The sequence below is a fragment of the Cryptotermes secundus genome, unplaced genomic scaffold, assembly GCF_002891405.2.
Source record: "Cryptotermes secundus unplaced genomic scaffold, Csec_1.0 scaffold417, whole genome shotgun sequence".
Taxonomy (NCBI): domain Eukaryota; kingdom Metazoa; phylum Arthropoda; class Insecta; order Blattodea; family Kalotermitidae; genus Cryptotermes; species Cryptotermes secundus.
This window is the reverse complement of record NW_019739949.1, coordinates 1,377,873-1,405,871: the sequence shown is the minus strand read 5'-3', so window position 1 is coordinate 1,405,871 and position 27,999 is coordinate 1,377,873. Positions and strand designations below refer to the sequence as shown.

The following is a 27,999-nucleotide window of genomic DNA, read 5'->3' as shown; positions in this document are numbered from 1 at the left end:
GTTTCCTGTATGTAGTGTCTGGTTCAATAGGATAATGTTGTTAGATAAAGACAGGACAATGGATATCGTCCAAAAACATAATACTTGTACTAACGTACCACAGTCACAAACTTTTAGATCTTATTCGACATCAGTACATGACAGAGTGTTTTAAAAATATACAATAATTTGTTTGAGACCTGAGATTCCAACAGAAGCAAATATTAGGATTACAGTTTTCACGGAGGTGATGCTATGTAGCCTGGTAAATTGGTACCACTGTTTTGGCAGAACCTGCTGCCTCTATCTTCAGGGTATAAGACCTCTGCCTGCTGTGACCAGTGACACCCACCTGCCAAACTATACAGTGTCATAATCTAGAAGACCACAATATAAACCTTCACTGCTGTGAAACATCAAATTTTATAAAGATATCCCTCTTTACATATGATTAATGGATTCCTATAAATTGCCACATAAAGCGAAATTGCATAAAGTGGATTATTTTTAACAAGAGTTTAATAGGGATGAATGCCAAAACAGAGAAATGTGATTCAGATCTTTTTTACAAAAACATTATTAATGTTACTCACTTTACAAAAATTGAACATAATTTAGTCACACAACTCAAAGGATGCAGGTGAGTGTGAAGCATGAGCAGGCTGGGCTGGCTCCCTTGCAGTGCAAGTGGATTGACAAAATTCAACTTTCTTGAAAAAGCATTAGAGAGAACTGTGCAGCTACACAGCTCTACGTAACAAGCCGCAGCATTCTCAGTCACTCTAGCAGCTTCGGCACTTCTCTCCCTGTTGGCATCATTGGCAGTGTAGATATGCTTAGGTGAAAGCTGTTCAACATGCTTTAAATCAAAAGATTCCTCATCTTCATCATTTAGTTCTTTCTCCAGGTACAGAATATTTTAATTTCTGAGTTCCTCCATCTAGGAATGAAACAATCCCTCCACACTGGCCTCATTTACACCTTCAAATCCATCAGGCCTGCTTTAAATCATCAATCTCCTTGTCAGGATCAAAGCCATGGGGCTTAATGACTATATCAAGTCAGATATTTCTCCAAACTCCATTCACACAGGACTATGACACTTCTGCCTATGCATCTCTGGTGTTGTGAATTGCCTTTCTAATGTTAAAAAGTCCTCCAGATATCTTGCACAGAAAGTTTGTCTTTGCCATCAGTCATGTCCTTACCAGCTGAATGAAAATCTTCAGAAGATAATAAGTTTTAAAAGTGGCAATTACACCCTGATCCATTGGCTGAATAAGATATGTGATGTTTGGAGGCAGGAACATTATATGAATGTTCTCATTAGTATCAGAAATACAGTATTTTCAGTACTGAAATGAAAAGATGAACAATATTACCTTGTTGTCATCTGTGAGTTTATTTCTCCTGAAAGAAACTAACATACACTCTATCAGCGATCACCATGTCCCTGTAGCGTTCTTGGGTGACGGTAAGAGCATTGCCTTCCTCATCCTCAATGAAATAGGGGCCTAATATACCGTGTGCTGAGATGGCACACCAAATCGTCACGTGTACTATGTAGGGGTTTCTGGACGATAACATCTGGCCACTCAAAACCAAGGAAGTGGGATGTCTGGCGATTGATGTAGCCATCCAAGTGAATGTGACTTTTGTCAGAGAACCACACAATCTGCATGAAATCTGAATCCTCATACACCATGGCCAAAAATGTTCCACAATACACCTTCCTGGCTCGCATATCTGACTCTATCAAGCGTTGTCCAACCTGTATCTGGTACAGAAATCCACCTATGTCCTTAAACAATCGGCGAATGGAAATATCGCTGACATTCAGTTTCAAGGCCGTTCATTGTAGACGTCATCATGGAGAATGTAGCACTTGCTGAAGAACACGTGTGTGATTCTCTTTTGTCAGAATACTTACTGGTCGACCAGACTTCCCTTTCCGTTGACACAGTACACTATGAGAATGGCGAGATTTCATAATATAGACAGCATAACTTTTACTTGGTGCCATCTTATTAAATCTCTCTTGGAATTGTTCTGTCAGTCCCCTTTCGCGACCACTTCTGTATGAGCGGAAATTATACTAAACTATGAATACTTTTTCCACCGTCAAGAGACCCATTTCCAACAACAACTGCACAACACAACTTCCTTTTCACTACTGGGAACATGTGCGGCTGGAGCTATGTCCTGTTGACAAACGCAAATGTGCGTTCGATATGCGCAAGTCTCAATACTGCATATTTGTCATATACTGTACATGAGGTGTGTCCAGGAGGGGAAGAATTTTAAGGGGTATGTTCACTCTCTGTCTTCAGTTCACAAAGGTGTTCATTGGGAAAAATAAGATTCAAATAACCTTGTCATAGCCCAAGCTTATGAGTACAATTAATCAATTCATATGATTCTATATCCACCTAACAGGAGCATGTAATGATCCTTGGAAGCTTTAAATCCTGAGGCCACCTTCTCTTGTACCGAGACAAACGTTCTACTCAGCCTCAACTTCCAGAACAACCAGTCTCATCCAGACTGAATTCCTGCTTGAGCTAATATCGATGCCTATCAATTGTTGCTTGAAGGGGCATGGGAAATTTCTCAAAAGCAACTAAATCAGCCACTGAATCTTCGCATTTTACCTTAAGGCTGTGGAATCCACGATGCCACTTAATAGGTTTAAACCACCAAACACCGGTGTCAAAGGACTGCACTTTCAGACCTGGCTCAACAGCATTCAGATTCTCAAACAAACTCTAGCCTGAATGACACACTGGAGTTTATGTTCAATCCAATAAGCCAAGCATCCTTTCCAATCTCTCCATGATCAGTGCCCTAATATGTATGATTTTGCTATCTGTCACTCCTATTGAAATTTGCAACTTTATTTAATTTTTTCAGCTTGTTTCCTTATGGTTCTTGAAGTTTATTCAGAAATTCCCATGGCACTGACTATGTCAACCATGTGTCAATACGGTCATACATCTTAATCATACTTAATCTTTTCTCAAGAGTAACAGATTTTCTCTCTTTCTTGCCACTTTTGTTACTGCTTCTACATTTTCTCATGATGGGCACTTTTTAACATTTAAGTTTATGGCACTTTTTAACATTTAAGTTTATGGAGTGCGTAAAATTAAGACAAAATGTCATTTGAGATGCTACATGGTCTTTGACAGCAAAAAGACAAAGACGACTGACAACATCTAAGTGACTAAGGGCATGCATATCGTTGAATACCAGGTGATTGTGCATGTGCATAACAATATTCATCAGTTACAAAATCTTGTTACAGTGATACTGCATAATGTGAGATCAAGGGATACCTGTATACAACTATGAACTGCTCAAGGAGTCTGCTTCCTAGACTTATTCATGTGCACTTTTAAATTAATTTTATCTTATTATGTTCTTCTTTCTACGCTTCAAGGGAGAATAATGAAAACATAGGGTGCAGTTCTCACCACCCTGTGACCGAAACCTTTCTGCCAGTGATCGTTCCTTAGCTGTTGGCTTACTCAGCAAATCAAGTATCTCTTCACCAACTTTCTTGTTTTCTTTCTCGCGAATTGATGGCATTGATAACAATGACTGCAACAAACAAAGTTTTGATTACTTATCATCATATACTTCAAATAATATTCCTCCATATCAATGGTTCCCAAACTTTATCACTATATTTATTTATATACGTTGTATTTAATGTTGCTGCCAGTAGCTTAGATTATAGAACAATGGAATTATTAATGAACAATGAATTGGAAAAGGACATAAAAGGAAAAAGTAATGGCTTAATTTGAGGTTTTACCCTGGAATTTTCCTGGACAGACTGAGAAAAATCACAAAAAACCTCAGTCATGAAAGTTTGTATCCTGGCTGGGATTCAAATCAGGCAACTACCTAGAACAAGTCAGAACTGTCACTGCTTGAGCCAAGCTGCTTAGCTTTTGTCACAATATGAACCCAATATTTCTAATAGCATATGCACTTTTTTTAAATCATTTTACTTTTCCTAAAAGTATCTCACATATGTGCCTATCTTGCCTTCCAGATTCCTTTTCGACCTACAACTGAACCTTTATATTTCACTTCTGAAGTAGAGAAATTGCATAAGATCTGAAGTTCTAACAATGCTGAAGAATGTTGTCTTCTGGGATGTGGTATGAACCGACGTTTCGGAGGAATATATCGCTTCCATCTTCAGGGTAGAAATATCTGCCACCTACTCACACTGGATTTTCTACCCTGAAGATGGAGGCGATACATTCCTTCGAAATGTTGGTTCATACAAGATCTATACGGTGCCACATCCTAGAAGATGGCATTCTTCACAGTCTGCTGTGAAAACCTCAAATCCTACATTCTAACAATGTTGATTATGAAGAGAATTATCTTCTGGGATGTAGCACTGCATACTCTGGTAGAAGTTAATTTAAATTTTAAATATTATTCACATGAATATCATGCTTCAAAGGGTTGCAGTGAGCAAAATAATTTGATCACAGATTCATTCACAGTAAGTTATGCTCCAAGATATTTTGAAAACACTTGTTACTGTACATTTTTTCATGCCATTCAGCAATTCTACTGAAATGACTGAAAAACATGATACTAAAATCAGATTAGTATGAATCTTGTAATATTTGCTATCCTGGTTACAATCTTCTGGGATGTGACACCATTATTGCTGTAGACAGGTAGCAATGTTTCAGAGAAACCTGCTGCCTCCACTGCAGCCTTGCTCTTCTACCCTGAAGATTGGGGCATCAGATTCCTCCAAAATATTAGTGCATTTCTACCAAACTACACAGCACAACACTCCATAAAACTGTAATCTTAATATTCACCACTAAAAGAACTTCAAATTCCATGTATTTCTGCATTTGGTGAAAGCATCAGTGTCTGCATAACCCTGATGTTCCAGTTCCATTTATCCTGAATGTTCTATACCATGATATCTGTTGCCTTGGGATCCCTCTTCTCCTTCTTCTTCTCATCTTTGTCAGGAGCGGCGACCTTCGCGGCCTTGGGAGCAGGCTCATTTTCTAATTCCCCTTCTCCTCTTCTCTTTTTAGTTCCCTCTTCTGCAGGCTGTTCCTCCCTTGCTTCTGGCTTTGCTTCATCACCTTCTACTTCATTCACCATCGCCACTAGTTTTGTATGTTCAGCAGTCACCACTTCTAAGAACGTTTTACCATCTTTACTCCCATCTTTAACACTGAGAAACATAAAACTGGTTTACTGAACTGGTCCATACAGGAATCTTATAGAGATATTGGGTTTTCGGACTTTATCCATCGCCCTGGTTTAAAACCAGGACAATGGATAAAGTCCATAAACCCAGTATCTCTGTGTGTTATACACCATCTTCAGAATCCTATAGGAATCTTATAGGTTCCTGTTTTGAGTAAAATCTCCTGAATCTCTACACACTAATTGATACTCAATGATAAAATCTAACTAGAATTCACACATTCAAAAAATATCACCACTCGTGAAGTAAAAATAGGACATGAAAACAGAAGTCTCTTCACTCATCATAAGCTACTACGTACTTAAAAAACAGCAAATGGAATTGTTACAAAGCAGCTAAACAGTCTATTACATGTCAGTGCTTGAATACTCGTTGCTATGGTAACCTAACACCAAGTAGAAACATGCTCAGACCAATCATTTTTATTTCCAGGACTGCAAAGTTATCCTTATCATAGAATGACATAACTTTCATGTCTCTTTGCAAGACCTTTATTTTTGCAAGTTATCAGAATGGCATTAACATTCAAATGAGTGGTTGTAAACCTTTACAAGTGCTTCTGTTTGGTCACAATTTCAACTGGTGGAATCCGTTTACAGAATTAGTCATGAAGGTATAAATATTACACTTCTGGACATTACCCATTACACTGTCTTTATCTGAAAACACATTCCTGTTTATTTTTCAAAACGCAACGTTTCAGAGACAGGATTCTGTCTCCATCTTCAGGTAAAATCTACTCAGTTGGACCTGACAGACAGTTAGTCCCTATCTCCAGACACCTGTACCAGCACCAAGATGGAGTATATGAGCCAAACACCGCAGAAACCATCTGCAAGAGCTAAGAAAACACTGAATTATTTAAAGTTCTACATGTATGAGGCCCAGCGCCAGAGAACTATCATGACAGAAACCATAACTGGACATAAGAAATACTGCTTATGGTATCTATCAACACAAGAAAAACTAACAGTGTAAACAGCACAGCAGACCACGAATAAACATGGAAATACTAAGAATCTCCTTTCGCAAGATAGACAGGCGGCACAGGATCAGCCACCTCCAAGAATAACAATAGGAGAATTGACACAAATCTGTATGGTTTATAAATTTTAAGCTTGAACTAGAAAGTTTTTAAAGAAGTTTTTAAAAAACTTTAAAAAGTTTTAACACCAGGAAGGCTGCTGTCAGTGTGAAAGGTTGAACACTGTGTACATTGTGCATATCAGACATTATATGTGTATGTATATAATTAACATCTATTTTAATAGTAGTTTCCAAAAAAGTATTGATGCCCTCTGAGGATGATCCGTAGGGATCGAAACATGTAAGGATGATGAGTCTTCAAATGATAAAACTTAAATAGTCACATTAGACAGTATTATTTTTGTCTTAGTCTTTGTACAAATTTTCCCATTCAATCTACACTTGGAGTTGTAGTTTCCTTTCTTCTCCTGTGATAATGGGGGTCCAGATGGGACAGATGTTCAAACTGGGTTGACTGATCAGATGGTCCAGCAGAGACATGTGGGCTGATTCCTTGTATTTCCTGTATGTGGTGCTGGGCTCAATCTGCAATACCTTCACTCTATTCCAACATATTTTGTGGCCTTCCCACATATGCATGTTGGGCTAATTTTGAGTTTTCAAGCAAACCCTGTGTTAGGTTATATATATATGTTCCTGCTTTTTCATCAATGTAACTAACATCTGTCACACTTATACTGGATGCTGTGCACACACTGCTCCATCTGCTGGGCATCTCTAACCGGTCCAGTTTTCATAAATGTCCCATGGAGTGTATGTTTAGTTTTGAAAACGGTTCCCAATACATTGTATTTCAAAAAATAAACAGGATGGTGTTTTCAGATGAAGATAGGACAATGGATAATGTCCAGAAACATACTATTTGTATTAATGTACCATTGTCACAAACTTTTAGATCTTATTTAATCATGAAGGTATTCACTGCTAGTGAAAGTCCACATAAAAACATCATTGTGCCTAATGAGTTCCAGTACCCCACCACTCACACTATGAGCTGCTGAGTACTGAACTTCTGCAGAAGGTTGACCACTGAAATATGAAAGACATGGCGCCCCAGTTGCTTCCCAACAGCTGCTGCAAGTTCCCTTGATGTTGTTGGCAAAGTAAGAGACACTTCACTGAGACAGCGTAGTAATTGTTTTTCAGTCTCTGGGTCTGGTTTCATGGCATCTTCTGGCTCCACTTCTCCGGTTTCATCTGAATTAAGAGCCAAGGTATAAACCAGTTAAATAAAGAGTGAGAGGCAGAGACCTGTTATAAATGCATAATTTTGCATATATTCAAACTGTAACCTATATTATGTGCTCATTAGCATTATCACCTAAATAACTACAAGTACAGAGTCACTCAACTTCTCAAGAATTACCTTGCCTTTTACAAACTCCAAATGTTCATTACTACATGATACACATGCAATATATATTTTCAATGCAGCTTGGTCAAAATCACCATTTTTTTTATTTGCTTAGTGGGGGGTAGAGTCCAGCTGGGTCCACTCAGCACGGAGGCCACTGATTGGCTTACTGTACCTGGCCCAGGTGATTATGATGATGGAGAATTTGGTGGAACAAAGATTGGCAGGGGAAACTGAAGTACTCGGAGAAAACCAGCCCCAGTGCCACTTTGTCCACCACAAATCCCACTTGACCAGACCCAGGATCGAACCTGGGCCACTGCGGCGGCAAGCCAGCGACTAACCGCTTGAGCTACGGTTCAGCCTAAAATCACCACTTAGTTCATAACATGTATTGTTATGAATATACAATAATCTACATAAATTTGTGTGCCTGTTAAATTTTATGTGTAAAATGTTTTTAAAACTTTTAAAATTATGTAAAAGGTGTATGTGTGACGTTGCACTCCTTTTATGTATTGTTTTATGTTTACCACTGAGGGGGGGTGGGGGTGTGTGTAAAGTGACTGAAGTGATGCAGCAGGATGCTTAAACACAATGTTCATTATCACATTCAAAAAGCCTGCCACTGGTCCCAGTGTAGAGCCTGATGAGTCCAGCCCACACCCCTGTACTCCTCTTCATAAGACCAATTTTAATATCACTTTGTCTATGCTTAGATTTTCCAAGAGATCTCTTCCCTTCAGCTTTTCTTACCAAATTTTACACAATTTCACCTCTCTAACTTATGCTACATGTCCAACCCATCTCATCCTTCTTGATTTGATCACCTTAATATTATTCTGTGTGAAGCTCTTCATTATACAGTCTCTCTCTCTCTGCTCAAACATCCTCATCCTTTTTTCTTCCCTTGATGTGAGAGTAAGATTCACATCCATACAAAACAGGGAAAGTGTAGCATAGTTCGAACTCTGTTTTTAGATACCAAACAGCATATTTTTCCTAGTAAATTAACATTATTAGCACAGACCAGAAACATATCTATTTCCCATTCAATTTAAATACGTCCTGATTACCTCGGACCTTCCTAACACATCAATAGCATTATTACTGAGTAATTAACAAAGGAGGTTGAAATGATATGTTTGAAATATTCTTGTTTCCACTTCCTGAAGCCTGAATGTTAAGTTTCAGTTAAAGCTCTTCTATGTACAAATCTGGAATACCAAATTCAGACAGTAGACCAGATGAGATCTGAATGAAGTTTACGGCAAGAACAAATAAGAAGATTAGTGGATGACTGGATTTATCATGGCAGCATGTGCTAGTATAGTTGGTTTAGGCACTACGCTACAAGCTGGAAGGTCGCAGGCTCGAGTCCCGATGAAGTAGATTTTTTTTTCAATTTACCTAAACCTTCCAGCCATACTATGGCCCTTGAGTCAACTCAGCCTCTTAACAGAAATGAGTACCGGGAATCTTCTTGCAGGATAAAGGGCAGCCCATGCGTAAGGCTGACAACGTCACCGCCATCTGTGAGCTGACTGTCTACAGAAAATGTGACAGCCTTAATGTCTGAAAACTCTATGGGCCCTCAGCCTGTTACATGGATAGCTTCACCTTTTTTGCCTAGATTTACCAGCGCTTACCAGAGAAATGGAAGACATCTGACTTTTGGAAATCTTGTTGTGTTTGTGTGTGCATACATGCACACTCTTATTCTATAACAAACTCTATGCTTACCATTAATACATTTAGATCTTATTTTACTTTCTAACAGTAATGTGTGAAAAGTGTCACCTGCAAGTCAAACTCATAGACATTCAATTCTGGTCATGTTCAGTCATACCCACATTTCACACACATGGCTATGTGATGAATGATTGGGGTTTGATTCCTGGCAGAGGCAGGGATTTTACCATGTCATCCAGATTGACTCTTGGTTCCAACCAGCACCTCTCAGTAGCAATGTGACTGGTGTATCTGGTACCAAAGATAAGAATGTGTGGTGCTTCTACTCCAATTTAATATAAATAATCATGTGATATGGTACTTAAAACATTGAGTGCCAATCATTTAAATGTCTTATAGATTCCAAAGGGTTCTGACAGCGGTATATAACACTCAGAATTACTCGGTTTTTGAACTCTGTCCATCATCAGATATCCTAAAAACTAGAGAACACAACCATTCATAAACTGGCTGTTTCAGTCTTCAGGTGAGGGAGGAGACACCACTCTGTTGGGCCAGTCAAAGTCAAAGTCAAAGTCAGAGTCAATGTTATGATATAACCGAAGGTGAGTCAGCCAGTATATCTTGGAATAAAGCACCCATCTGGGGCTTAGGACCACATCTTTATTACTGCATGACAGTTGCAGGTTTGTTGCTGGGGAGTGCTCTCTATGAAAAGAGGACAGGTCTTTTGTTTGCCAGAGTCACAGTCAACAGTAATATGTCTGTTGTCAGTATATACAATTTACAATTTACATGTAATTAAATGTATATGCAATATATACAAGGACTCTGTCGGTCCAGACTCAGTACAGAAGATCATGCTTTTCATTAGCAGATCCTGCTACCACAGCAGTCTAATCACTTGAACGGTCGTATGCATGACCGCCGCCAAGTTTAAGCCTGTTATACTTTCTATGTCAGGCTTCACCTTGTCCAATACTGCAGCCATTCTCATTATCATAATTTTGTATGACTTCTGCTTGTTGCCTGCATAATTCTGTTATATGATCACATACATACAGGATTTTGAGTCATGTGCAATTCGCGAACCGCCCTGGAAAATTTCCAAGGGTGCGGAGAACTTTGTTTTGCAGGCGCTGCAATTTCAGTTGATGGCTGTCTGCCGCAAACTCCCAGGGGGGCAAGCATAAGTCATGATACTCCTAATGTGTGCTTTGTGGAGGGTCAGCTTAATGTTAGCACTTCATCACTTACTTTTCAATAAGAATTATATTTTAATAAATGTTCTGAAGGCCTTGGCTTCAATCGTTTCTATATACAATCTCCACTTAACTTTCTTATCGAAAATTACACTGAGATAACTTTACACTATTTATAAATAGAATGCTTCGTCCATTAAGTGTATGACAGCACTCAGGCGGCTGACGACTGTGAGAAAAGTAAATCCCCCCGAGTCTTATCATCATTGATTATAATATTCCAGTGCTCACACAAGGTCTCGACTGAGCTAAGAGCACAGTGGAATTTTCTGACAACAAAACCCTCCTTTCGATCTGTTGCATACAGATGGGTTTTGTTGGCAAAGAGGGCTACATAAACACCACGTGTTTTGGGGGACATCACTTATATGTATGTTGCACAAAGTAGGGGAAGGGACAGAACCTTGAGGCACCCCTGCTTGCATTTCCCTTGGTGTAGATATTTTGCCTTCCACCATAAACACTGAATTTGCACTGTGAAAGAAATGAGCTAATGAGCTTGATCAAACTGGTCTAAAATTTCAATTTAGATAATTTATATGGGAAGCCAGTGTGCCCTGTGGTATCAAAGGCTACTTCAATGACCAAGAACACCACAGCCATAGACTGATGATTGTTGAAATTAAGGGTCACATGATCCATTAGCCTCATACATTGCAGTGACATGCTGTGTCATGCATGGAAACCATATTTGCTTCCTTTAAGCAGGCCTCTTTCTTCAATGTGCTTTTGGACTATTTTCAAAATTACTTTTTCAATAGTTTGCCTGTTGTGAACAGGAGGCTAACTGGACGTAAATTTTAAGGGAATCTTGGGTCCCTACTGAGTTTAGATAACATCATGACTTTTGATTTCTCCCAAGACACTGCCGAAGGCAGTGACTAAATAAATGTGTCAAATGTACTAGTGGTCTTCTTGGAAGGTGCCTGAGGCATTCATTTGGAATGTCATCAATTTTGCAGGTCTTTCTCAATTTCAAGGAATTTATTAATTTCTGTAAGTCACATGGTCTTATCCTCTGAAGGAGGCTGTTGTCCACGGTTTCGAGTAGAGCTTGAACCCTAGCCTCCACACGCGGGTCATGGTTTTCACCATACAAGTCATGGTGTGTGAACTGATTTTTCAAGCAGTCAGCAATTGCGTTGGCTTTCTCAGACGGTTGAAATTTAAGGCCTGATGATCCATGAAAAGCAGTTAGTGTAAAGTTACTGTGTACGTGCTGTACAGTGCACAAGAAAGTGGCTTTCCACGGAGACCTTTACAATAGCTCACTCCACTTTCTTCCACAGTATCCACAATAGCAGCCCATTCTGCACTTTCCCTTACCAAAGCTGGTGTGTGTGTCCCAGCATTTCCTCAATGTCGCCCTGCACCTTAAGGAGCTGTTTTAGCTGTGCATCCACATCAGGATACTGTTGCACTAATGTCTGGTATTCTGATTTCAGTGTAGAACATTTATTCATCCAAAATGTTCAGTATCCTGGCACCAGAACATCCTACATCTTGGATATGACACTCACTTTCACTTTGCTCTCTCAAGTGACAAACTTTATATACCGAGGAGCACATAAGTCAGCAGCTGGGCTGCAATTAACACTGAACACAAAAGTGCAGCCGAATACATTGTTCATACATGTAATACTATGATGTTTGGTCTAATAGTTACACCTAATGATCTATGGAAATCTCTCTGCAGTTGCAAAGTACAATTTTTTTTTTATTCACTCACAAACTCTCCCTGATCACTTTCTCTACTTGAATTCATGAATCCACTGCCTTTTATAACTTCCACATGGCACTTCCTCATCCCTCAGTTCATGTCAGTGTAACTACAGCTATATGAATACCTGAGACCAGACTTTGTTGAAGGGAGATAACATCATAATATGAATTAAATTTTGCCAAATAAAGGCTGACAACCTTACTGCCACCTTCGAGCCGACTGTCTAGATAATGTGGGACCCTCAACGTCTCACAACCCTATGGGCCTTCAAGGCCTGTTACATTGATAGCTTTACTTTTTTATACTTTATATGAATTAAATTTGTGATAAGAGCATGCACAGACCTGAAACTAAGATAGAAGGCGAGGTGAAAATTTTATGCAATAAACCTGTCCAACAAACTAGGTCCATGAAGACCAATGCATAGGATTAAATGTAGGATTTTGTGAAACCGTTTTATATTTTTGCCTGCCACTAGTGCCACCTGTGGAGTAAAAACTGAACACTCACGACCAAAACCCTACAGAAAGCCATCAAGAATATGTCACATTTTACTGATCTCTGTGAGTTTGTCCTGAACAAATATATTTTATGCATTTATATAATTTTTTTTAGTTTGCAACATAATTTCCCAGTTCTCTTATTAAAAATTTGGTGTGTATTACAATGAACACTTGCCCTACCATCACTGAACAGTTCAATACTTTCACATCTTCACCACTGCCAATACTGATGAGTATGGATGTGCAGTAAACTCTCACTAATCAAGTTACAGTTAATCCAGATCGAAATACAAAATATGTTGTTCACAGTGGAGTACTTACGTTAAAAGACACATGGTGCTTACAAAGGAAGATGAGCCACTTGTCTGTTCACACAAAACCTGACAGTTCTTCAAACCTGCATTACTACATTAAAAAACAAGTACAACTTCTGAGTCTTCTATCGATGAATAAATATATCATCCTTTTACAGTTTTTAAATTAAGGTTCTATGGTGATATTTTGTTATTAAGTTTCATCAGCTGGCCGCGCCATAGCTCAAGCGGTTAGTCGCTGGCTTCCCACCACAGCAGCTCTGGTTCGATCCCGGGTCTGGTCAAGTGGGATTTGTGGTGGACAAAGTGGCGCTGGGGCAGGTTTTCTCCGAGTACTTCGGTTTCCCCTGCCAATCTTTATTCCACCAATTGCTCCACAATCACCCTCACCTATCATCTGGGGCAGTTTCAATAGGCCAGAAGTGGCCACAGTACAAGGGACATAGTCCCACCCCACTAGCAATAAAAATAATAATACTTTCAACAGCACTACTTATATCATTAAATTTTCCATTTATTTATGTTCTAAGTGTTTTTGTTCTTCCTAATCCGGATTATAGCTGAATTCAGATGACTTTTCTCCCCACCCAATTCCTCCAGATTAACAAGGGTTTAATATACTCTCTATCCTTACCAGATCTACATATTCCTACATTCTGTTCATTTAAGAACCACTCATAAGACACCGATTTTAAAAGCATCAATTTGAGGGGAAAAGGCAGCATACATTCAAGCAAATATGGTCTACAAATTTTAAAATTACTGCCTTCTACAATGTAATGCCATAAAGTCTGGTAGATGTTCATCGTGTTTTAGAGCTGGCATGTCCAACTTCAAACAGGTTGTGATCGACTTTTTAGTGTCAAAACTGCCAGTGATCTACCACCCTCTCCTATGGTCGTACCTCGCTTTAAACAAAAATACTGGTAAAAATAACATGACACATGATGTTTGTTGTAAAAGCAACATACATTGAAAGTACAGACTACTTTAATATGTATTTTCCCTTCAAAATCTGAATATAATCATATTATATTGCAAGTGAATTTACATGCTTTTCACGTATAATTTCCTTATAAGCCTATGAGATCGACCAAAAATCATCCCGCGATCAACACGTTGGACATGCCCGTTTTAGAGGAATATGGTGCTTTCAACTTCAGGTTTACTCTTGTACACTGAAGATGAAGGCAGTACATCCCTCTGAAACATCAGTAACTGCTACCAGATGATATGGCGTTACAACCCAGAGAACAGTAACTTCCAGTCACCACCATGAGAAACTGAAATACTGATTCAGAAGTTTCCAAGTGTAAAGCAATCCCTGTAACAGGCCCTGGAGGCCTATGGGGTTGAGATATAGAGGCTCCCACACTTTCCACACAATTGGCTCACAAATGGTGGTGAGGTTGTTAGCCTTATGTGTTGGCTGCTGCTTACCACCAGGAACATTCCTGGTACTCATTTCTGTTAGAGGCTGAGTCCACCCCAGGAACATAGTGTGGCTGGAAGGATTAGGTCAATTGGTTTCCAACTGTGATCAGCAAGAAATAATAGGACATTCTTGCCATTTGCAGGAGACACAGATACTTATTCAAAGCTCAGCATGAAACTGGCTACATACTAGGTTTGTCCTAAGCAGTTGTAGTCATGAAGATGGTACTGTGCCAGATTTGATAATGAATGCTTTAATAAGCGTCACATCAACAGTAAGTAAATCCTTGAGCCAAATGAGAGAGGAGATGGGACAATTTGGTTTACTGACATGTTCCTTACCTTTACCTTGTGTTACTGGAGATGGTGCTCCACTTGTACTCCCTTCAGAAGACAAAACTTTTGTTTTTGACAGAGATGGACTGGCATCTGAAATAAAGGTCTGCCAGTAATATTACTGAATAATAAGGCACACATTATATTGGCTCAACATATACAACAAATGGCAAATTATCCAGCACATACAGGTAACGGGATGTTCCAGGAACATGAATTTCCTAGTTTCATGCTCAAAACTTGCAGAAACCAAATTTTGAAATGACTTTCACCTTTCTCCAGTTTCTTTACATAATTACATTTTCTGTCTAAAGCGAGAACTCTGGTTTTGTAAAATTTTCAGTAACATCTCCAGAGAGGTGCATCACAGTGGCTCATGCAATATACTGACTAGGCTAAAAGTTCAATGACCATTGACTCAGTACTCGATTCCTTGTGGGGTGCAAGAGATTTCTCTCTCCTCCCAATTTCCCAACCAGCTCTTGAGCCCACCCAGCATCCTATATTATGGAAACAGGAGGTTCTTCCCCTGGGGCAAAGCTGACCATTCACACCCATGCAGTGTAGAGGTTAAAAATGTGCAAAGCTATGTCTCCACTGCCCCATACATATTCATGAAGTGGTACTTAAGTGAACACAAGAATAACTTTACCCTTAAAGAGAAATCTCAGCCTGAGATAAGAAATTGAAGTAGTTCAAAATTACACATTCTCCATGCAAGTGCCATCTCTTTAAGTTACCAAACTGTACAGAAGAAACACCAAACTATCCAGCGTATATAAGGAACAGGATGTTCCATGTACAGGAATTTTTTGGTTCCATGAGTAAAACTTGCAGAAACCCAATTCTGAAGAGACTTTCACCCTTCTACAGTTTCTTTATATATTTACATTTTCTATCTAAAGTGTTTTTACCTTAGTTCCTGCATGGAGTCTTCTTAGATGACATAACAAATTGGTGGGTGAAAGATTTTAGACGTACTGTAACACAACCACAGATATGACTAGCCTCTACTGTCATCATGTAATCATAGAACACTATTACTGTAATGGCACCTGCATGAGAGAAAAAGATGGGTAGTGCTGCTAGCAGTGGTTAACAGAAATACCACATGACAAGTGAACACATCACCACTGCAATGTTGTTTATGAAATAACTTCACAATAATGGTAAATTGCCTTTGAAATTTTTATAAGCTTGCATGAGAATGCCAGATATTGGACACCAGAGTTTTCTATACATGAATTACATACAGTAGAAATCCATTCTGTAGATACTAGCCAGACTGAGTAGCAGCTTGTCCAGCAGAATCTGTATCTGTTCAAATGGTATATTGGCAGCAAAAGGATTATCATATGAACTTTAAGAACCTGTTGTTAATGCTCCACCAGACTGGTTTAGGATATCCTGTCGCTCCTTCTTCCTTTTTTGTAACTTTTCACGGAGGCTGTTCCGTTTACTTTTAATGGCCTGAATTTCTTCCCATGCATCTGACATGGTAGCACAAAAATAAGGTCCTCCTCCAGTCTCTCTGGAAAATATTAAATATCTCTTATTACAGCACTGACTCATGCATTTCTATGATTGAAAATGTGCAGTCAATCCCCCCAGAATGTATTTTACCAACACAACCACAATTAACACCTATTTTACATACTTCTGTCTTTTATAGTGTGTGCAAACTAGGACACTCTGGTATCACAGAGGCTGTACACATATCTTGCTCAAAAGCTCAAGGCTTACACCACACAAAACTAAATGTAACATATGAACAGAAAACACTCGCTTTCTTTAAAAAAAACCTAATATCACTATAATCTTCAAGTAACAAACATGAAAAACTTAAAATCTTTGCAAGTAGAGGGAGGTTTTTTAAACTTCAAGAGTTCATGGCTTTGCGCTTCACAGTGGCTGCTGCATCTCCTGCTACGAGGTGCACAAATTTTGCCAATGTATCAGCCAATAACATTTGGAATGATCGGAAGTAGTTAACTGTAAACCACTTGATGGCATTATGTTTCACGGCAAGCAGTGTGGCTCATGTGTGAGAGTTTGTTTATGATTTATCAGCAGTAGGCAGCAGTTAACAGCTCCTTTAGCCATCTGATCTCAGTTACAGCTAGTGAACATCATGGTGCAGTATACTTTAGAGCAACGTGTATTTCGGTATGATACCTATGTGAAATATGGATTTGCTGGAAAGTTTCAGCAAAAATTTCTACCTAAATTTCGTAATGAAAGAATTCCCAGCAGTCAAAGAATTAATAGTTTGGTGAATAAACTTAGAACAACAGGACTCTTAATAGACAATAAAAAAATACATAAGGGCCGAGTGCTTGCTGAGGAGAAGTTACATGACACAGGGGCCACAGTTGAACACACACCTAGAAATCACTGAAACATCTAGCTCAAGAGACTGGAACACCAAAGTCTATTGCAAGAATGGCAACACAACTGCTGAAGCCATCCAGTGAAAGCTGGTATCTGGTGTGCTGTAAGTGCAAGGAGGATTGATGTACCTGTGTTTTTTAATGAAACAATTAATTGCCAAATATATCTATATGTAGAGAGGGCAGCATTTTCAACACCTCCTTTAATATGTGAATTATAACTACTTCACTCCAAATGTTATCGCCTGTCAGGCATGCTGATTGATCACCAAAATCACATGCACCTCGCAGCAAGTCACCATGAAACGCAGAGCTGTGAACTCATCTAGTTGCTAATAAACCTCTGTAATATCTCAGTACCCAATATGAGGAAGAAAATCTACTCACATCTTGCATGTTCCTTAATCTAATATTTAGGACTTTTAAAAATGCATTTTCAATTAGTATATTCCCTGAACATTAAAAAATCTCTGCATGATGTACATGAATCATTCATGCAGGGCACAAATTAAGAATGTTAAAGTGTGCCACTGTATTCCCTAAATGCTCCATAGCCTTTGGTCTACAAGCGACCGCCGCTTGTCAGCGAAGTTAGTGCCAATTTTTGAGGATTGAGGGTGTCGCATGGTCAGCTCAATGGATTCCAATGGCTGTTAATCTTGGTTTTCTAGAAAATTTCTAGACTATTCTGTTAAAGAGATTTCAGTGCCAAAGGAGGTAGGGAAGATATTTTCAAACAAACAATTGGGAATGAGAGTTTGCACAAAATCAGAGTTTGCACAAAATTAGTAATGATAATGGAGTTGGAGTAGTAAACTTTGCCACACTGAAAAATCTTACTGTCAAAGGTACAATGTTCCCACATCGTAATATCCATAAATTTACTTGGACATCTCCTGATGGGAAGATACACAATCAAATCAACCATATTTTGATACACAGGAGACAGCATTCAAGTATACTTGATGTCCGATCATTCAGGGCAGCAGATTGTGATACTGACCACTACCTGGTCATGGCAAAGTTTAGGGAAAGACTGGCAGTGAGTGAACAAACAACACAGAGTTCATACAGAGAGGTTCAATCTCAAGAAATAAATGAGGTAGAGGGTAAAGAGCAGTACGTGTTAAAATCACAAATGGATTTGCGGCTTTGGAAAACTTGAACACTGAGGTGAACGTTAATAAAGCTTGGGAAACTACTAGAGAGGATATCAAAATTTCAGCCAAAAAGAGGCTAGGTTACTATCAACTGAAGAATACTCAGAATCATCAGACCAAAGGAAACAAGCCAAACTGCAGTGGTTACAGGATCCAAGTGAAATAAATGAGGACAACCCGAACAATATAAGATGTGAAGCCAGCATGCATTTCAGGAAAAAAAAGAGGGAATATCTGAAAGAAAAAATTAATGAGCTTGCAACAAACGGTAAGAACATGAACACTAGAGACCCGTATACATGAATAAATGACTTTAAGAGGGTTTACCAACCTAGAAGGAACTTGGTGAAGGATGAGAATGGTGATCTGCTTGCAGATTCCCACAACATTTTGAATAGTTGGAAGAAATATTTCTCTCAGTTTTTTAATGTATATAGGGTCAGTGCTGTTAGGCAGACAGAAGTACAGACAGCTGAGCCGTTCGTACCTGATCCTAGCCCTCTTGAGGATGAAAGAGCTATTGCAAAATTGAAACTGTATAAATCACCAGGTAGTGATCAAATTCTGGCAGAACTTATTCAAGCAGGAAGCAAAATATTATGTTCTAAGATTCATAAGCTAATAATTTCTTTTTGGCATAAGGAAAAATTGCCTGATCAGTGGAAGGAGTATATTATTGTACCAGTTCAAAAGATGGTGATAAAACTGACTATAGTAATTATCATTGGATATAACTGCTATTCATATACTTCAGGAAAGAGTATGATTCAGTCAGAAGTATTATACAATATTCTGATAGAGTTCGGGGTACTCATGAAACTAGTTAGGCAGATGAAAATGTGTTGAAACAAAATGTATAGTGAAGTCTACATAGATAAACATTGTCTGATAAATTTCCTATGCAGAACGGCCTGAAACGCGGTGCTGTATTGAGACTACTTTTCAACTTTGCTTTAGAATATGCCATTAGGAAGGTCGAGGAAAACAAGTTGGGACTGAAATTAAACAGAACACATCAGTTGTTTTTATGCTGATGATGTGAATCTACTTGGTTATAATATAGATACCATAAAGAAAGACTATAACAAAACAAAACCTGATTCACAACGAAATTAAGAGGAGACTGGATTCAGGTAATGCTTGCAACCATTCAGTCCAGAAATTTTTGTCTTCTCGTCTGCTGTCCAAAACATAAAAATTAGAATATCTTCTTCTTCTTCTGTGGCCTAACAGCCCGATGTCGGGCCTTGGCCTCCCTTATCAATCCCCTCCATTCCTCTCTATCCTGCGCTGCTCTCTTCCAGTTCCTTACGCCCATTAACTTCTTTGCATCTTCATCCACTACATCAATCCATCTAGTTCTTGGTTTCCCAGCATGTCTCCTACCACCTATTGTACTGTATAATATTTTCTTTGAGATACGCTCCTTATCCATTCTCTGTACATGCCCAGCCCACTGCAGTCTTTTAAGCTTTATTGTCACTGAGATCAAAAATTAGAATATACAACACTATAATTTTGTCTGTGATTCTGTATGGGTGTGCAACTTGGTCTCTGACTTTAAAGGAGGAACACTGACTGAGGGTGTTTGAGAACAAGGTGTTGAGATGAATACTTAGATCGAAGAGAGATGAAGTGATGGAAGGTTGGAGAAACTGCATAATGAGGAGCTTCATAACTTGTACTCTTCGCCAAATATAATCAGAACATTCAAGTCACAGAGGATGAAATGGGCAGTACATGTAGCATGAATGGGGGAAGGAATGTATATAGGATATTGGTGGGATATTCAGAAGGAAAGACACCACTAGGAAGATGAAGACATAGGTGGGTGGACGATATTAAAATGGATCTTAGACAGGATGGGATGGTATGGACTGGATCAATCGGGCTCAGGATAGGGACCAGTGGTGGGCTCTTGTAAACACGGCAATGTACCTTCAGAATCCATAAACTGCTGGGAAATTCTTGAATAGCGGCACAATTGGCGGCTTCTCAAGAAGCGTTCAGCTCCAAGAGTATAGTTTACCATAGTTCTAAAACAGTTTTGATATATGCACCTGAACCCTATACAACAGTTAATATAAGACCACAGATCAATATGGGACAACAGGGGCACACAACATGATATCACATTCACTGTATTAATAAGTGGACATTTAGTACTGTACTCTGTGGAGGAAGTTTTATGCCATCATCCAAATGCAAAAACAGTCCCTACATTAAGATCAACTTTTGTGGGAAGGTATACAAATTATTTATTTATGGCTTATTTAATGATGCTGTAGCTCTGATTATGAATGGTAGGATTTGTGCCTATGAATTGGAAAAGGATCTGGAAGGAATTAACCAAGCTGGTGTAGGTTAACTTTCTAGACTTCTATTCTGGAGGTTTTCAGTTCAAATCTCGCCAGAGACACCAGAGGTCTTCCAAGATTTTCCTCAATCCTTCAAGACAAATGTTGTAATAGAGAACGGTCTTCAATTTTTGACACTGCGAACGTCACAATTTCTCAGTTATTACGCTGGATTTATCGGAGAAATTTCCGACGCGCTTATAGTGACATCATATAATGAAGACCCTGTACCTCTATTAGCCCACGTTTGCTTCCTTTCAAATCCTGTCAGTTCATCAATCATCCTACCATTCGACGCTACACATTCTAGATACTAAAGGCGTCCAAAAATAAACCATAAAAAGGAACCGGTCATTGGTTAATTTGCGGTACTACGCCCACATTACCGTGGTGGGCTGGTAAAAATGAATAAGGCAGGACAGCCGATCTCAGGTCTCATGTTTGAACCCAGGACATCGCAGATTAACAGAGGGTAGTCCGGATCCAACCGGATCCGACTGCGACGTAACGCGAAAGTACTGTAAAGAAACGACGAAAAGAACTACATACATTTCAAAAAATATAATGACACAATCCAAGTTTGAATTTCTTACCTGTGTTATTTGATGCGCGAAGAATCCTATCAGAACTGTACCTCTAATAGTAATAACACCGGGCAGGCTTCGCGAAAATGGTGAAAAATGCCACGAAATCTACTGGGCATAAATTCCAACACCTGTTCCGAAAAATTATAAACTTAAACACCAACCCAAACAACTTAGTCTATTACAATTCTCTATCAACAGAGCGCTCTACAGACGCTACAGAAAACTACAGACGATGGTCGTCACGGTCGTCACCGTCGTCACAGCCATGACCGTGAGCAAAGTGAGAGAGTGACTGTTCGTTCTGTAATGTTTGTACTTTGCACATAAAGTGTTTGTGCTTATCATGGTGATTTTACGAAATTAGTGGTTCAGTGTTTATATTCTATCATTATTAACTGAATCATATTTTCAAAATGACATCAATGATGATGAGTATTCCTCGACAAATTCCATTGCTTGTTATTGATGAAGAGGTACTCCTTCCAGGATCGTCAATGAAAATTCCCGTTACAAGTTCACGAAAGTGAGTGTAAAGTATGTGTACAAAAGCTCGGCCTATGGCGGAGGACGTTTAGGAAGTGCGGCACTCCTACGGTGGTTTATAATTACCATTTCAAATTACATGTTCATTTCGAACCTATATGCCCAACTTCAATGAATTGACTCTATGTAGTCAGAATTACCGACAGTGTCGGTAAATAGGTTACAGATCAAATGTAAACGCGAATGTACACACCTGGCAAGAGATTTTCACTTTTTGTTATGTTTACTTATAGCATGGCGATGATAAAGAGTCGTCTTCTAAACCAGAGGTCACTGACAAGCACCATTATAGGAGTTGTACCCAAAGAACCCGAACAACACTTGGACATATCTGTAAGTAACATTTTGTTCTGGTCACTGACTGAAACTGACTTTGAACAATACTCATGGGGCTGAGCCCTTCTTGAGGAGCCGCCAATTCTGCAGCTACTCAAGAATTTCCCAGCATTTTATTGAACCCGGAGGCTCATTACTGTGCTCACAAGAGCCCTCCACTGGTCCCTATCCTGAGCCAGATCAATCCAATCCACACCATGCCACCCTGTTTCTCTAAGATCCATTTTAATATTGTTCACCCACCTATGCCTTAGTCTTCCCAGTTGTCTCTTATGGCTTTCCCACCAATATCCTACATGCATTCCTCTTCTCCCCCGTCTGTGCTACATGCCCTGTCCACTTCATCCTCCTTGATGACTTGATCGTTCTAATTATACTCGGAGAAGAGTACAAGTTATGAAGCTCCACATTATGCAGTTTTCTCTAACCTCTTGTCAATTCATCTCTCCTCAGTCTAAATCTTCTCTTCAACATCCTGTTCTCAAACACCCTCAGTATATGTTCCTCCCTTAATGTCAGAAACCAAGTTTCACACCCATATAAAACCACAGGTAAAATTATAGTTTTGTATATTTTAATTTTTATGTTTTCGGACGGCAGACAAGACAAAAGGTTCTGGACTGAATGGTAGCAAACATTACCCAAGTTCAGTCTCCTCTTAATTTCCTCCTGATTCGGGTTTTGATTTGTTATAGTCGTTCCCAAATATCTGAACTGTGCCACATTTTCAAAACATCTTCCCATCTTTATGTCATGATGTTGCCCCGCATTTTGGTGACGAGACAGCAACATATACTTAGTTTTCTCTGTTTACTTCTAGACCAATCTTCTTACTTTCATCAATTAAAGTTTGTGTGTTTTTCCTTTGCGGTATCTATATTATCACCCAGTAGATTCACATCATCAGCATAGATCAACAGCAGATGTGTCTGTTTAATTTCAGTCCCACCTGATTTTCTTCGACCATTCTAATGGCATATTCTAAAGCAAAGTTAAAAAGGAGTCCCAATAAAGCACCTCCTTGTTTCATTCCTTGACCATTCTGGATAGGAAATTTATCAGACAAATGTTTACCTTAATGGACTTCACTATACATTTTGTTTATACACATTTTAATCTTCCTAACTGGTTTCATGGGTACCCCAAACTCGATCAAAATGTTGTACAATACTTCCCTCCTAACTGAATCATACGCTTTCTTGAAGTCCACAAATAGCTGATGTACTGTGTAAGATTTGAGGTTTTTACAGTAGTGACTACGAAGAAAACAGTCTTCTGGGTTGTGGTGCCATGTAGATATTGTGTTAACCAAAGTTTCAGAGGAACATATCACCTCCATCTTCAGGATTGAAGAAAAAACAGAAACTCTGCAAGCTAGGAACCGGCGCGAGAAAGTGCTCACAGAGTACATTAGTCTGTGCTCTCTACTACTCTGTGAGCACTTGCTCGCGCTTGTTCCTCGCTTGCAGAGTTTCTCTTTTCTTCTACCCTGAAGATGGAGGCGATACGTTCCTCCGAAACTTTGGTTAACACAATATCTACACAGTGCCACATCCCATAAGACTGCTTTCTTCAGCTCATGTACTGTCTCATTGTACTCCAATTTTTTCTCCAATATCTGACAAATGCAAAAATTTGATCAGTTGTTCATCTGTTACATCAAAACTCACGCTCATGATCCTCAGTCATTTCATTGTTATGTGGACTTAACCTTGAGAGAAGAATCATCATCATCATCATCATCAGTAATCTGTCAAGACGGCAGGTCCACAGTCTCTTCCAAAACAATTCCTCCATTTAATGCGATCTATAGCTTTCTCCTTCTCCTCTTCTGTCCCCAGGGTCATCCAGCATCTTCTTACATCTTCTTCCTCGTCTTCTTGTCACTTCTATCCGCCCCTCTATCTTTCCTTCGATAACTTCTTTTAGAAGGCAGTTTCTGCGTAAAACCTGACCAATCCAATTAGCCTTCCATTTTCTTATTTCGTGTAGGATATTCCTCTGCTCACTGACTCTAATTAACACTTCTTCATTTCTCACATAATCGGTCCAACTGATCTTCTCCATCCTTCTCCAACACCACATTTTGAAACTTTCCAGATGTTTCTGATCTACTGCCCTAAGTGTCCATGTTTCAGCCCCATACAGAGCTATGCTCCAAATGTAGCATTTCACTAGTTTCTTCCTCAAATTTAAGTCCAATTTGCTGGTAAAAAGATTCTTCTTCTTGCTAAATGCAGCTTTTGCCATGGCAATCCTGGATTTAATTTCACTAGTACACCTTCCATAATCTGTTAACAAGCTACCCAAATATTTAAAACATTTCACATTCTCCAGTTCTTTTTGGTGTATCTTTATTGTGACTGCGGTTGGTTGCCTCGAAATTTTCATTACTTTTGTTTTCTCCACATTCATTTCCATGCCATAGCACCTTCCAATTTCAATTAGTCTATCAATCATGCCCTGTAGCACAGTTTCTTCCTTAGCCATTAACACAAGGTCATCTGCATATTTCACAGTTTGAATAATTTGCCCTCCTACTTTGAAGTCACCGAGCCCATCCAGAGCTTCCTTGGTAAGGCATTCGCTGTACAAGTTGAACAGAATTGGTGATAAACAGCATCCTTGTCGAACTCCTCTTCCAATCTGCACACTTCCTGTCTCCCCCCTGTCCAGTCGTACTCTAACTTTCTGATCCATGTACAATTTGCTAATCAATCTTCTTTCATGCCAATCGATACCTGTTTCTTTCAGGATCTGCATTAATTTGGTCCAGTTTACCCGGTCAAATGCCTTCTGCCAGTCTATGAAGCAAACACACAGTTCTTCATCTATCTCCAAAGTTCGTTCCGCTATAATTCTCATCATCCCAATTGCATCCCTGGTTCCTTTTCCTCTTCTAAATCCAAACTGATCTTCTCCAAGTACATCCTCTATTTTCCTTTCAATTCTTCTTTTAAGTATCTTTGCTATTATCTTTGCTGTATGTGCAATAAGACTTATTGTGCGATGGTCGCTGCATTTTGTAGCTTTTGTCTTTTTCTTTAAGGCAATCATTGTAACTTCTGTAAAGTCCTTGGGCCACTCTCCACTTTCATATATGGTGTTCATTAGTTTTGTCAGTGTTTTCAAACCACCTTCTCCCAGTAACTTGAGCACATCTCCAGGTACATCATCATCTCCTGTAGCCTTTCCCTTCCTCATTTCCTTGATAGCTTTTTCCACCTCACTTTGTAAAATATATGGTCCTTTCTCGTCTGTATCTACTTCTTCTTCCGGTTCAACTTCTAAGGTTTCTGGCCGATTAGGTCGATCATATAGTTCTGAAATATAATTTTCCCAAATTTTCAGCACTTGCCTCTGATCTACTATTCTATTCCCCTGGGAGTCTTCGATGCCAACATTTTGAATCCCATGATTCTCTTTCCATCCTAGTTCTTTTGTCTTCATGTACATCAAATCATAACGGCCTGTTCTTTGAAATTCCATAATCTCATTACATATCTTCTCAAGATATTCCTTTTTGGCCCTGTCCGTGGCTCTTTTCAATTCATTCCTCAGTCTCCTGTATTTCCTCCTGCCTTCTTCATTGTTGACATTCTTCCATTTCCTTCGCTCCTCCATTTTACTCATCATCTCCTGTGTAACCCATGGTTTTCTTGCTATCTTCTCAACTTTACCTACCAAATCACTGATAGTATCTAACATGCATTCTTTTATATCGTTCCACTGCGCTTCAGCATTTCCGCTTTCACCTTCAATTGCACCGAGTTTCTCTTCTAGAGTCTCTTGCACGCTTTGTCTTTGAGCATATAACTTCTCCAAATCCCATCTGGGTCTGCGCTTTCGAAATCCTATAATTTTCTTCAACCTGGTTCGGAACTTGGCAACCAGCAAGTTGTGGTCAGAGTCAATGTCTGCCCCAGGAAGCGTCTTCACATCCTTCACACTGTTTCTGAATCGATGTTTCACAAGGATGTAGTCCAGCTGATGCCTCTTCCAATCCCCAGGTGCCTTCCATGTGTAAATTCTTCTCTTTGGCTTCTTGAACCAAGTGTTGGTAACAATCAATCCATTTCGTTCACAAAAGTCAATAAGCATTTGACCTCTGTGATTCCGTCTTCCTAGTCCATGTGATCCAACAATATTCTGATATGGTTCATCTCCAACAATGCTGTTCCAGTCTCCCAATATGATGCTGTTTGTGTCTCCTCTTCCATCTTCCTGAAGAATTTCTTCAATTGTGTCATACACTTTTTCCACTTCATCATCTTCATACTCTGATGTTGGCATGTACACTTGTATAATCAGTATATCTACCGGTTCCGCCTTTAACTTCAGAGCAATAATTCTGTCATTACAAGCAATCTTCTTAACAACACTCCTCACTACACTTTTATGCACCACTATTGCCACACCTCTTTCAGCCCGTTCACCTCCGGAATAATACACTGTATAATCACCGCTTCTTATTTCACCTTGTCCTTTCCACCGCACTTCGCTGACACCTAGCACAGACACTTCATTCTTCTGCATTTCCGTTTTCAAATTCTCCAATTTTCCTGCTTGATTCAAGGTCCTGACATTCCATGTTCCAATCTTGTATCCATGCTGTTTCTTCTGATCTTCGCACTTTTTCTTGTTGTAACGCCTGCATGACATTTCCTCTAGAAACACTCCCCCCCGGAGATCCGATTGGGGGAGTAGTTTACCTCCGGATTGTTTTGCCTCCAGAGGAAACATCTCGCATACATGGTATCTCTGTTTTTGGAAAGAGACTATCCAGGAAAAGTGATAATGTGGTAGTTTTTCCATTTGCTTTCCACATCGCAGTACAGCAGCCGTTCAAACCACTCTGGTCACGCCTGCTGCTATACGAACTTGAACCATCTCGAGCATCATTTGCTCTGTGCTTCAAGTCACTACTGATGACGCTGCTTCCGGCGTCAGTTTTTGCAGAGAAGAATATTGGATAAAATTTTGTATAATGTTGTTAGCAGTTATATCCAATGATAATTACTATAGTCAATTTTATCACCCTTCTTGTGAACTGGTACAATAATAGACTCCTTCCACTGATAGGCAATTTTTACTTATGCCAAATAGAAGTAATTAGCTTATGGGCCTTAGAACGTAATATTTTGCCTCCTGCTTGAATAAGTTCTGCCAGAATTTGATCACTACCTGGCAATTTATACCGTTTCATATTGCAATAACACTTTCAACCTCAAAAGGGCTAGGATCAGTTATTAACGGCTCAGCTGTATGGATTTCTGTCTGCCTAACAGTACTTTCCCTATGTCATTCAATAATTGAGAGAAGTAGTTCTTCCACCTATTCAAAATGTTGTGGAATCTGCAAGCAGATCACCATTCTCATCCTTCACTAAGGCCCCCCATACACACACAGTTTGGCCTCCAGTTCGGCCTGCACAGTTGAAGACTGAAAGGCAAAACTGACGTGTGTGGTGCAGCCGGCCGGCCAATCGTTTGGACTGTTGGCCTGTAGGAATCCCGTCAGTTCTACCTGCAGGACATAGCACGCGACAGGCGGAACGTACGTGTGTAACGATACCGGCAGGCCAATCGCTCAGTTGCTGCTGCTGTCTCGTGTTCTTCCCTACTGTTTCGCGTTGTGGTCATTTCTCGTGGTATTTTGAAACTTTGTGCTATGGCGACATGGTCGAAGGACTCTTTAATCGAGTTTATTGAACAATTTC

General features: G+C 39.4%; 2 protein-coding genes across 5 annotated transcripts in view; one reads left to right on the top strand and one right to left on the bottom strand.

The window, feature by feature from the left end:
* LOC111872107 (N6-adenosine-methyltransferase subunit METTL3) overlaps positions 1-21,581 on the bottom strand; it is a 77,627-nt gene extending 56,046 nt beyond the window's left edge. Inside the window, exons 1-7 of one of the 4 annotated variants that reach the window (XM_023865677.2) lie at positions 21,408-21,581; positions 21,201-21,332; positions 16,278-16,438; positions 14,920-15,000; positions 7,276-7,486; positions 4,939-5,206; positions 3,453-3,579 (exon numbers count right to left, since the gene is read on the bottom strand). In XM_023865677.2, the coding sequence (XP_023721445.1) occupies positions 3,453-3,579; positions 4,939-5,206; positions 7,276-7,486; positions 14,920-15,000; positions 16,278-16,438; positions 21,201-21,253 (901 nt within the window). In that variant the 5' untranslated portion in view covers positions 21,254-21,332; positions 21,408-21,581. Of the gene's footprint in view, positions 1-3,452; positions 3,580-4,938; positions 5,207-7,275; positions 7,487-14,913; positions 15,001-16,277; positions 16,439-21,045; positions 21,127-21,200; positions 21,333-21,407 lie in introns of those variants that run through there. The other 3 variants (XM_033754530.1, XM_023865678.2, XM_023865679.2) reach the window with 3 other exon arrangements.
* An 86-nt stretch (positions 21,582-21,667) lies between these two features.
* Positions 21,668-27,999, top strand: part of LOC111872106 (lon protease homolog 2, peroxisomal) — a 76,047-nt gene continuing 69,715 nt past the window's right edge. Inside the window, exons 1-2 of the mRNA XM_023865674.2 lie at positions 21,668-21,924; positions 22,178-22,277. Coding sequence (XP_023721442.1) covers positions 21,815-21,924; positions 22,178-22,277 — 210 coding nt within the window. The 5' untranslated portion in view covers positions 21,668-21,814. The remainder of the gene's footprint in view (positions 21,925-22,177; positions 22,278-27,999) is intronic.